The sequence below is a fragment of the Podarcis muralis genome, chromosome Z (genome assembly GCF_964188315.1).
Source record: "Podarcis muralis chromosome Z, rPodMur119.hap1.1, whole genome shotgun sequence".
Classification (NCBI taxonomy): domain Eukaryota; kingdom Metazoa; phylum Chordata; class Lepidosauria; order Squamata; family Lacertidae; genus Podarcis; species Podarcis muralis.
The window spans coordinates 17739563-17751848 of NC_135673.1; the positions used below are offsets into that span (position 1 = coordinate 17739563).

General features: G+C 45.3%; 1 protein-coding gene across 6 annotated transcripts in view; it reads left to right on the plus strand.

Annotated features, from left to right (window-relative positions):
- Positions 1 to 395: 395 nt before the first annotated feature.
- RXRA (retinoid X receptor alpha) overlaps positions 396 to 12286 on the plus strand; it is a 118473-nt gene continuing 106582 nt past the window's right edge. For 4 of the 6 annotated variants that reach the window (XM_028714239.2, XM_028714240.2, XM_028714242.2 and 1 more), the window contains exon 1: positions 398 to 987. In XM_028714239.2, the coding sequence (XP_028570072.1) occupies positions 960 to 987 (28 nt within the window). In that variant the 5' untranslated portion in view covers positions 398 to 959. Of the gene's footprint in view, positions 988 to 12286 lie in introns of all 6 variants that reach the window. The other 2 variants (XR_003704518.2, XM_028714241.2) reach the window with 2 other exon arrangements.

A 12286-nucleotide genomic window follows, 5' to 3' on the forward strand; every position in this document is an offset into this window, starting at 1 on the left:
TGCAGGATGAGGCAGCATCCTATGTCCCTAGCAGGGGTGACAACTTAAATAAAATATTGAGGTGGGTGTGTGGCAGGTAAGCCCCGCCACGCATAATCGATCGCAGGACATGGCAGGCAACACACCATTTGACTCGCAATGCCCACCAACTTTGGGGTCCCCTAAGCCCCCTCAAGTATGTTATGTGGGGGACGAAGGGAGCCTGGCTGTAGGAGTTGGTTCCTAAGGTCCCTAGGAAATCTCCCCCTCCGAAACTCCCCTTCCTTAAAATCCCAGCTGCGCGCGTCCTGAGACCCGGACAATGCCCCGTCGCTGCTAGACCTGTCGGCCGTCAGGTTACCCCTTGGCGGGGTCCCTTTTGCAATTTCAGCTGCGGGCGGTGGAAGGGGAGAAGCAGCAAAGCGAGTGAGCGAGTGAGTGAGAGAGACAGAAACAGAGCGGGGCACGCGCGGGCGCGCACACACACCCGAGTACTTTAGTTATATTGTTGGGTGAGTTTGCAACAACTCCCTCCGTCTCGGCTTCGCGCGGACCCCGTGGGAGCGGAATTTTGACTCGCCTCTCGCTGGGACTTTCTTGGCGGCGTTTTCCTATCCAGACCTAGAGACAGTCACATTCATCTTTTTTATTTTTCTTCCAAGTGTGGGGTGGAGTAGAGGAGGAGCAGGAAAGAGAGGGGCGAAAGGGGGGAGACCCCCCCAATCAACAAACCAATCTCCAAACAGCCAACCTTTGCACAAGTAATTCTTGCGGAGAGGGGGCAAAAAAAATCACTTAAATCTGCCTCCTAAAAAAACACCCCAAAACCCTTCTTCCGGCTTTGATTTTTTTTTTTTTTTGGTCCTGTGAGGTTTCTTCTTTCTTTGCTCCTCTTCCTTTTTTAATTAAAAAGAAAAAAGAAATTCCTCCACCGATCGCTCTCCCACAAATCGCGTTTGGCATGAGTTAAACCAGAAACGATGGACACCAAGCATTTTCTTCCATTGGGTGAGTTTTATTGGCTGATTTTCCTCGGCTTCTATTTTTTTAAAAAAAAAAAAAAGGAAAGCGGGGCGGCGTGGTGGTGGTGGGGAACTGGAGAGGGGCCGCTTTGGGAAAAAAATGCTAAGCTATATTGTAATATCTCTATGTTGCCAGTGTTACACACACACACACACAGAGAGACACAATATTGAGTGTCGTGGAAAGGGATCTGGGAAATGGGGTGTGTTGTGGGGGAGGTAAAATGTCTTTATTACGCAGCCGATCTTTTGATCACAGAGAAGGTCCGAGCTCTCCGCTCGCTCTCTAGGGGGGGGGGAGGGGAAAGGGGGTGGCCAGGAGCGAAAACCCCTTTGATAACATTTCAAAGAAGCGGCCTTGTCAATTTCACCAAGGCTCCCTCGTCGTTTTCACTCTCCCGGTGCAAATCATGGGCAAATCATGGCAGGCCACGGCGATCTGTTGTGTTGCATTTGATTTTTCTTTTAAAGGCTTTTTTAAAAAAGTGATCTCTGCAAATTTGCATGGAGCGCCTTGGGACAGTCCAAGGAAGAGCCCATGCACCCCCCCAAAAAAAACCCTACTCTTAATTGCTGGGGGGAGGGAATGGGTTTGTTGTTGTTGTTTGAGGGGAAGACACCGTTTCTGGGATCGGGTCTGGCTGCGTTTCCTTTTTCGCCTTTGGAAGTTGGCAGTGGGTTGCGCGATTGAACGTGGGGCGGAGTGGAGGGGGAGGGAGAGAGATCCGAAAGAGGCTTTCAAAATCGAGAGGAAAAAGGCCTGATCTTGCAACTGTTGCAAAACTCCGGCGGTGATCCCACCACGGTGTGGGAAAGTTTCTCTTCAAAAGAAAAATAGCAGAAAAGTGATCCAGTTAACTTCCCAGTCCAGCTCTGCGTTTTGACTTTTGAGTTCTGAATAGAATAAGCAGCTCCTTGTGATTTTAGGGGGCGGGCATTTTAAGCAGGAAAAACTGTATTGGTTAACAGTTTCCACTTCTGGATTTTAGGGGGATTTGTAATTTTTTTTTATCCCGCCCCCCCCCCCTGGGGGGGGGGAGAGGCAAATCCTGAATCCTAGCATCTTTCTGGAACTGGAACTTTAAAGAACATACCTATTGCTCTTCCCTCACCCCCATGATATTCCTCCCCTCCTTTAATTTTTATTTCTCTTTAAATCTATTTCCAATGCATCTTCTCCTCCCAAAAATCTCCCCAAAAGCACAATGCATTTGGCAGGACTATTTACAAAGTCTGTAAGGGCTACAGCCAGCCTTGATCCAGGAGGCTGGTCTTGACAGAAATATTGGATGATGAGGGGATTCCCCGACACCACTCCCACCCCCAGTCTTACACCTCCTCCTTTTCCTCCTTTCCTTTTCTTTCAAATTAATTTACACCTGTGATTTTTCTTCTTCTTCCTTATTTATGACAAGAGTTTCAAGCGCTTTTCAGCCCTGTTCTGACTTGCTAGTCTTTGCCACTGTCTGGATTTCTCCCTCTCTTCTCCCCCCCCCCTCTCTCCTGGTTGATGCTCACAGCTGAACATGATAAAAGTTCTGAGAAGCAGGTTCAGTGTGGCCTCTTTCTGTGGTTTGCCTCATGATGTGCTGCACTTGGAGATAGCTGGGGTGGGGGGCTGCATTTGCACCCTTCTCTTAATAATCTCTTAACCACCAGGGTTGGTGCCACTGGAAAGGGCAAATTGATGGCCACTAGCCACAGTGCTATGCTCTGACTGACAGCAACACTTCTGAATACCAGTTGCTGTAAACTGCAGGAGGGGGAGAGGGCTCCTGCTTTGGGGCTTCCCATTCAGGTACCTGGTTGGCCATGGTAATAACAGGATGCTGGACTAGATGGACCACTGACCTGAACCAGCAAGTTTGCCTTACGTTTTTTTAGTGTTGCTTTGGGTTTGATTCCTTCCATTCATGATAGTAAACTTTGTAGTGAACTAGTTCCAAAGTTTTGCATCCGTGACAAAGGTTGTCTTCATCGTATCCCCCCATGATATGATCTTATTTTTATTCACTCTGCCCTGTTTCTTTGGTCCTTTGCATCTTTAATCGATTTGCAATGTGCCCTAAGATGGTAAGATGAAAGAGTGAGAGATGATAATGCCTAATAAATAACGAATAAAATGTGTGAACTGTGCGGATAAAACCCTCCTTCTACAGCCTCCAAGGAATTTGCTTTCCTCTTGCATACAGAATGTCCCAGGTTCAGTTGCCAATTGCATCTCCAGGTAGGTTCTGAGAAGGTCCCCTGACTGTAAAGGCAGAGACCCATTTCTGCCACTCAGCACAGACAGCGTTGAGCTCAGTGGACCAATGGGTGAACTCAATATGAGACAGCTTATTTATTTAGAAGCATGAGGACTGGGCTATTAGTTTGGAGGAAGAGCATAACTCAGTGGCTGAGCACCTGCTTTGCATGCAGAATGTTCCAGGTTCAATCCTCACCTGTATTTCCAGGTAGGGCTACAAATATCCCCTGCCGCTCTTAGTGCAGATTGTACTGAGCTAGAAAGTCCAGTAGTCTGATTCAGGATAAGGCAGCTCCCTACATTCCTGTTCAATTGAACCCTTTATCCAGAATGATGAGGACTAGAATAATTACTTTATTATTTTGGGAATTGTTGCTTTGCATGCAGAAGGGTCCTAGGTTCATTCTCTGACATCTCCAGGACAGGGTAGGCAGAGCCCCTCTGCTTGAACTCCTGGCGAGCTGCTACCAGTCAGCTACCAGGGGTCTGACTCAGTAGAAAGTGATAGTAGGGTTCACACACACATACGAGCCCCCAAATAGTTCAGTTGGTTGGAGCTTGGTGTTGATCATGCGAAGGTTGCAGGTTTGATTCCTGTATGGGACAGCTGCATGTTCCTGCATTCCAGGGGGGTGGACTGGATGACCCTCAGGATCCCTTCCCACTCTTCTATAATTCTGTGTTGAGATTTCTGCATTGCAGGGGGTTGAACTAGATGATCCTCAGGGTCTCTTCCAACTCTGAGATTCTTTGATTGTATGAAACAGCAAGCACAATATTCTCCTTTGGGTACCTGCAAATTTTTAGAATCTGATGCAGAAGGCTTGAGTCTATGAAAACTTATGTCATAATAAATGCATTGGTCTTGAAGGCAGGGAGTGAGGAACACGAGTCCTGGGAGGCTGAAGTGGCCCTCCAGCATGCTCTACCTGGCCCTCAGGGCATCCCCAAGCCACATTCTCTTCCTAGACCACACCCCTCTCTGGCCCTGCTCCTTAACAACTGCTTTTGTCTGGCTGCGATGTGTCCTTGATCTGTGATGATGCCTTTTGCTTTGCCTGGACAGAGGATGGAGGAGGCGTGTGGGTGTTGAAACTAGTCTACTGCACAAAGATAAAATTCACATCTGCTCCTCTGTTCACCTTTTCCTCTAGCCTTGCCCACAACTGGCTCATGGCCTCTGGAAGGTTGCTTAGAAAGTTGTGGACACAAACTGAAAAACCTTACCATCCAAAGGCAGAAGACTGTGGTCATTTCTCTGTCTGTATGGCCCCCTCAGACTGATTTCCCAACCACGCCCAATTACAGTGCTATCTTCTGGCTGTTTTTTCTCTCTCCCAAGACTCCCAACTCCCAAGTTTTTGGAAGGCAACTGAGTCATGTGTTGTGGGTATGATGGAATAATTCTCTCTTTTGTGCTGCTGCTGCGATGTGTGTGTGTGTGTGTGTGTGTGTGTGTGTGTGTGTAGAAGAGGTGCCTCAAGATAACCCATGAAGAGCTCAAAAGGATGGCATCCGCTCTTCCTGGATTCTTGGTATTCCTCCACCCTGAAAGTGAGAGTGTGGTTAAGGCACACAGTGAAACCCCATCTAGACTTCATTTTTTTGACTTGCTGTGAGTCAGGGTTTGCCTTCAGCCAAGCCATTGGGCATGGATGTGCCTCAGGTTTGTGGCTTTGCCTCCACAGTCTGCTTCTGAATACCAGTTGCTGGAAGCAGCAGGACAGGAGAGTGTTCTTGTGCTCAGGTTCTGCTTGAAGGCTTTGCATTGGAGCATCTGGTTGGCCAACCTCAGAACAGGATGCTGGACAATGATGAGCCCTCTTTAGCCTGATCCAGCAGCCAGTCTCTTAAAGAGACCGGCTGTGATAGCAGAACCATGCCCAAGGGTTTCCTGTCCAGCTACTGGAAAGGATATGTTGTTGCACTCAGGTCCAGATTGAGGGTTTCCCATTAGGGCATCCAGTTGGGTACTGTGAGAATAAGAGGCTGGACTAGATGGACTTGATCCTGCAAGCTCTTCTTATCTTCTTATGACTAGATGGGCCAATGGTTTGATCCTGAAGTTGATCACCTCTGCTTTACCAAGTGGCCCGAAGGTTGTCTATGGAGGGATGTGGACCTTGGGCTTTGCAAAATGAGAGGACTGTCCTTGTCCTCCTGAAAGCTGGTTTTGAACTAGGATGACTGGTGTGCCGTCATGCTTGCAAACTGGACAAAGGTCTGGTTTCTGCACCATCACCACCCCGCTCTCCATTTCTGCGTAGGCAATCTTGCAATTTCATAATGAAATGTTAAAATATTGTTTTCACAGGGGAGAATTGCCCTTGGGACTATTTTGTTCAAAACTCAGCAATTGCTAAGAAGAACTAGAAGAAAAAAAAAGGGGGAAAAGATTAAATCCCCCTTTATATGTCAACAGCATAGGTTAAACATGTTTCTTCATGTTTGCTTTGCTCTTCAAAACCAGATAGTGCTGCCTAGCCCTGCAGTGCTGGGGCCCCTAGTATCTCAGAAGCCACCTTTTGTGCCTTTGCATGTGTGACTGCAAGTTAGCAGCCCCCTCTCCACAGACACACACCTCCAAGCATTCTGGAAGGAACCGGGTTATATTGCCCCCCTCCCCCTAAAATGTTTACTGTGAGAACATCTCTGGCCAAACGTGTGGTCCAGGCCTTTCATAGATAAAAGTTTTCCTCTCTTTGTTGTAGTGCAAGATCTCATGGACACCCAGCAAAGCTGGATGTTGGAATATCCAAGGAGGGATAAAAAATATTTTATTTGTTTGTTAAAATTTATACACCACCACTTGATTGTAAAAAAAAAGGCAAAGCAAAACCTCAAAGCAGTTTTACAAAAAAAAGTTAAAACAGTAAAATTATCAATATGAAAAGTTAACAGCAATAATTTAAAACATTCCAAAAGTTAAAACAAGTGATTAAAACTCATATCAACTTTGTAAACATCTGGGCAGACTTGTCTAAAGAAGAATGCTTTTAATAGGCACTGAAGAGAGTACAATGGTACCTTGGGTTACATACGCTTCAGGTTACATACGCTTCAGGTTACAGACTCCGCTAACTTGGAAGTAGTACCTCGGGTTAAGAACTTTGCTTCAGGATGAGAACAGAAATTGTGCGGCGGCAGCTGGAGGCCCCATTAGCTAAAGTGGTGCTTCAGGTTAAGAACGGACCTCCGAAACAAATGATGTATGTAACCAGAGGTACCACTGTATAGTGAAGGAACCTGCTTGATCTCAATAGAAAGGGAGTCCTACGGGGGGGGGGGGGGGGATTGCCACCATCAGTCCTAAAGGAAATTCAGTCCAAAAGAAAGTCCTTCTTCATGCAGTGCAAACTATGAAATTTATTCCCACAGGAGGCAGAGATGGCCACCAACTTTGATGGCTTTAAAAGAGGATTTAGAGTCAAATTCACAGAGGAGAGGGCTATCAGTGGCTGCTAGCCACAATGGCTGTTCTCTGCCTCCGCAGCTGGAGCCAGCAATTCTTCTGAATGCCGGTTGCTGGAAACCACAGGAGTGGAGAGGGCTGCTCTTGTGCTCAGGTCCTGCTTATGGGCTTCCTATAATGGGCATCTGGTCGGCCACTGTGAGAACAGGATGCTGGAGTAGGTGGGCCACTGGCCTGATCCAGCCGAGCGCTTCTTTACCGTTTCAGACACCATCTGCAATTCCTAATATTCAGGGATATCGGAGTGAATGGGTCCCAGAGTTTTGCATTGCTGGCTGGGAGCCCGGGGTAACCTTTCATACTTTTTATTCTTTAGCAAACTGCCTTTTATCAAGAGCTAAGAGGCAGTCCAGGATTTTAGGTATCCATTACTGTTGTTGTTCTTGGCAATGGGCAATGCCATTTCCATGCCAGGTCTTGGAGAGAGAAAATCCCAAATCAAAGCAGAATCAGCACATTGACACGGAGATGGGGATCTCTGCTCCATTGTGGTCAAACATCAAATTTCTGGGCCGCTATAGGATTCTGCTTTTTGTGTGTATGTGTGTGAGGGACAGGTTGTCTTCTCTAATTATAACAACTACAGTGGTACCTCTGGATGCGAAAGCGATCTGTTCCGGAGCCCCGTTCGTATTCAGAAGCTAACACAACTCGCCGCTTCTGCACATGCGCGTGACATAATTTTGACCGTCTGCGCATGCGCGAGCAGCGAAACCTGGAAGTAACACACTCCATTACTTCCAGGTCGCCGCAGCGCGCAACCCAAAAATACCGTATTTTTTTCACCAGATCATAGGACGCAGCTTGTTTTAGAGGGGGAGTACAAGGAAAAAATATTCTCCCCCTCTCTGCTCAGCGCCCCTTCAGCGAAGCGGCAGGAGAAATGGAGCCCCTTCCATTTCTCCTCCCACTTGGCTGAAGGGGCGCTGCGCAGCTCTCCCTCTCTGCTGAAGCCAGGAGAGCAAGACTCTCCTGGCTTTAGCGAAAGGAACCTGAAGCCTGCGGAGCCCAGTGGGAACTCGCGCTGCTCTCCAAAGGCTTCAGGCTTGGTGCGCACCGACCCCTCTCACTCTCCAGGCTTCAGTGAAAGCAACGCGAAGCCTCCCTCTGCGCTTTGGAGGCTTCGTGTTGCTATCGTTGAAGCCAAGGAGCCTGCATTCGCTCCATAGGAAGCACACACATTTTCCCTTAATTTTTGGAGGGGGAAAAGTGCGTCCTATAGAGCCAAAAATACGGTACTTATCCCGAAGCTACTTCAACCCGAGGTATGACTGTACTACTACTACTACTATTACTACTACAATGCTTTCAAGTAAGGATGACATCAAGTATCTTTTGGGACTGATATGGGATCACTATCTTGAAGACGATGGCAAACCCCTTAGGGCAGTACCCAACTAGCGCATTCCACAGGTGCAAGCATTTCCTCTCTTTTTTCTTTTAGTGCATGTATATCTCACCATTTTCTCCAAGGAGCTCAGGGTGGGCTAATTGATTTACTTCCTCCTCATTTAATCCCCACACCAACCCTGTGAGGTGGTTCAGGCTGAGAGGCAGGGACTTGGACACACCTGGGGTGCTTCATGGCCAGATTGGAATGTTGGACCTTTTTCTCTCAGATTCTCATTTAATCCCCACAACAACTGCATGTGGCAGGTCACCCTGAGAGGCAGGAACTGACTCCCAAGTTTCATGGCTGAGTGCTGGATTTGAACCCATGTCTCTTAGGTCCAGCAATCTAACCACTACAGCACGCTGGCACTTTATGTAATATTACAGATACATTTTTAAAACATTGCTCAGCATATCAATTGCTGCCAAGGAGTGTGGTGGAGTCTCCTTCTTTGGAGGTCTTTAAGCAGAGGCTTGACAACCATATGTCAGGAGTGCTCTGATGGTGTTTCCTGCTTGGCAGGGGGTTGGACTCGATGGCCCTTGTGGTCTATTCCAACTCTATGATTCTATGATCAATAATATTTTCTATTTTTAAAAGATACCCTTTTGTAAAAACTCTTCCGCATTCCTCAGGAGAAGTGTGTGTTCTTTCTTTCCCGTCCTGTTCAAGGGACAGAAGGGGCTTGTGTGAGAACTGGGGTTGGGGGCCATAGAAGAAATGGTACCTTAAACATGATCAGAAGTACTGAGTTGATTTTCATTCATCCCCCCCCCCATATTTTCTCCCTTGATTATTTTATTCGCATAATATACATTCTTTACAACAAACAACTCCAAAATAAAGACAACTCCGAAATAAAATCATATGTAACAAAACCATAAGTCTCATGTTTTCATTTACACTGATCTCCTCTCCAATACCTTTACTTGATATGTCTTGCTGCTTTCTGCTTTCCTTATAGAATCTTTATAAAAAATTAAATCTCTTAAATCCTGTACCAATCTTTAACAATTTAAATTAATCCCTTCACTTCCCTCCCCCATAGCCCAGTATTTCCCTCCACCTGTGTGCGATCTTCTTTACCTGCTATTATTTTTGTTGCGTTATTCACTTTATTTGTTATTCCATCCTTAATATAATATTATCCTATCTCCTTGCGCCTTTTAAACTTTTGCATATTAATTTTTAAGCTCCAGCACAGTTGATTTTCATTCATAAGGAGGGGTGATGCGGAGCATCTGTGACCGTCCTTATGTTGCCCATCATCCATCATCATGGTTTGGGGTTGCTGATGGTAGTTGGCCCACCAGCAACTGGAGAGTCACAGGCTCCCCTTCCTTTTATTTATTTCATAAAATTTATACACCACTTGATTGTAACTCCCCCCCCAATGAACCAATAAGAAAAAATAAACAGCAATAATGTAAGGCGTCGAAAAATTCACATAAGAATAGACTATAAACCGATTAAAACTCACACCAACATTCTAAACATCTGGGGCAGCTTGTTTAAACGAAAATGTTTTTAGCAGGTGCTGAAAAAAGTACAGTGAAGGCGCCTGCCAAGTAGCGATGGGCAGGGAGCGCCAAAATGTTGGGGCTGCTAAACTAAAGGATTGAGTTCCTACAAGTGCAGAACCAACAAAATTTTGATGTCCTTTTAGGAACTGAAATGGATCAAATGCTGCTTATTTCAAAGGAGAAACTTGGCTTGTTTTTTGTGTGTTTTTTTTTTGGGGGGGGGGTGTCTTCAAGCCCAGCCCACTTAACTACTTTTATGGCAGCTGAGGAAAGTTTTCTTTTGTCCATCTTCCCTGTTCTGTTTAGAGGTCAGGTTTTATTTCTGGGGAGTCTTGAATTTGGACCTCCTTTGAACTATGGTGACCCGCCCCCCTTGGCCTTATTGTGGCTGCAGACGGTCACCCCGCCCCCCCAAATGAAAGGGGCAGCCCTGATCTTGGGGGCCCATAAAGTGGGTAATGGCTTTCCCAGCTGTTTCTCTGCCTTAAAAAAAAAAAGTTTATGGTGTTTCCCTCCCCACAATGGTGCTGCTTTTTCAGATGCTTTTATGGATGTGGGTGGGGGAGCGAGCAGGTTGATGGGGTGCAGGATGTGAAGAGAGGGAAAGAGCAAAATAACGGCCCCCTCCTACAGACTTCAAGGCATCTGCAGGGGTGTTTATCCAAGAGCCAGACTTGGGTTTGGGTGTGAAAGTCAGGTGACACATCGTTGAGAAGAGGACCAGAATGGAGTCACATTCAAAGCAGGGCTAGACTGAAGCCAGATTTGCAGGTCAAGTCCAAATATGTTGATGCTAGTCCACATTATTCTTTTCTTTTTTCTTTTTTAAAAATTGAGTCTTCCGCCATGTACATGTTCTGTTCCTGCAGGAAATTCCAGGCTGGTTTCCTGACTTAGGGGATGCAGAACAAATTTGGCTTTCTTGGCATTTCAACACAAGCCTGCATGATTTGCTCTTCCTCAAACAATATGTGGAGTGAAATGTTGCTATCCTGCAAAATGTGCACTTCTCCAGAGTTCTGATGCAGTTCTTTGGTTGGAAATAATGGAGAAAACTGTGCAGGTAGATATGTGTGTGTTAGGGAAAGTACTCAAAATAATGTATTATATTAGGGGAAATGGCCTGCATATTTATTTGTACTTATTTATTGAATTCATGTATCACTTTTCTCTCTCTCTGAGAAACTCAACGTGGTTCTCCACACTTTTTTTAATCCCCACAACAACCTTGTGAGGTAGGCTAAGTTGGGAACTGGATAAATAAAGTAGATAGATAGATGATAGTTATAGATAGATGATAGATAGATAGATAGATAGATAGATAGATGATAGATAGATAGATAGATAGATGATAGAAATATAGAAGTCTGATGTCCAGATCAAGGGAAGTAAAAGTACCACTTTATTCTGCCTTGGACAGAACCCAGCTGGAGTCCTGGGCGCAGTTCTGGGCACAATAGTTTAAGAAGGAGATTGACAAACTGGAATGTGTGCAGAGGAAGGTGACCAAGATGATTAATGGTCTGGAAACCAAGCCTTATGAGGAACAGTTGCGGGAGCTGGGTATGTTTAGCCTGGAAAAGAGGAGACTGAGAGGAGATAGGATAGCCATATTCAAATATCTAAAAGGCTGTCACATGGAAGATGGAGCAAACTTGTCTTCTCCTGCTCCGGATGGTAGGACTCACCCAAACCAATGGATTCAAATGACAACAATGGAGATTCCTTCTAAACCTTAGGAAGAACTTTATGACAGTAAGAACTCTTTTTTATTAATATTTTTTAAAATTAAACTTTCAATTTTACTTCCGAAAAAGCATTTTACAAATTTTAAAATATCCAATGACTTCCCCTCTTTTGTTTCCATGGGTCATTTTATATATCGTACATCCCTGCATATTTTACGATAACCATTCAAATAAATTTTCCACTTTAACATCCATCAAAAATTATTTACTCTGTTGCATTTATCTTAATCCTGTCCGCTTTTTCAGCTGTATACAGTTATTTTCCATATATTCAATAAATGTTTTCCAGTCTTCTTTAAATGTACGTTCTTCTTGCTCTCTTATTCTATGTGTTAAATCTGCAGGTTGTGCATATTCCTGACAGTAAGAACTCTTTGGCAGGGGAAGGCGTTGGACTTCCCTTCGCTGGAGGTTTTTAAATAGGGATTTGAAAGCCATCAGGTCAGAGATTTTGTGGCTTTGATTCCTGCATTTCGAGGGGTTAGACTAAATGACTCTTCCAATTCTACAGTTACAAGGTTCTGTAGACAGGCACATAAAACACTTTTGTTTTGCTGAAAAGGAAGATGGAATTATTTCAAAACATTAAGCCCCTTCCCCTTCTGCCTGGATTATCAAATTAAGGATATATATGTTTGTGTTATATGTATATGTGCTAAATATGTACATATACACACAAATTTTAGCTTTGGCAAAAAGGAGGAGACAATTATTTAAAAACAAAAGCCGTTCCTCAGCTCTTCCAATGGGTGCTAAGCTTGGCCTCTCCCGCATTTGCTGTGCGGCTGCTTCCAGTCTGGCTCGCAGACGGTCAAACTGTCCCCCAGAGTTATAAAGCAATTGTCTGGCTTCGTAGCAGAATAAGCATGAAATGGTGCAGAAAGGAAGGAATGGAGCAAAA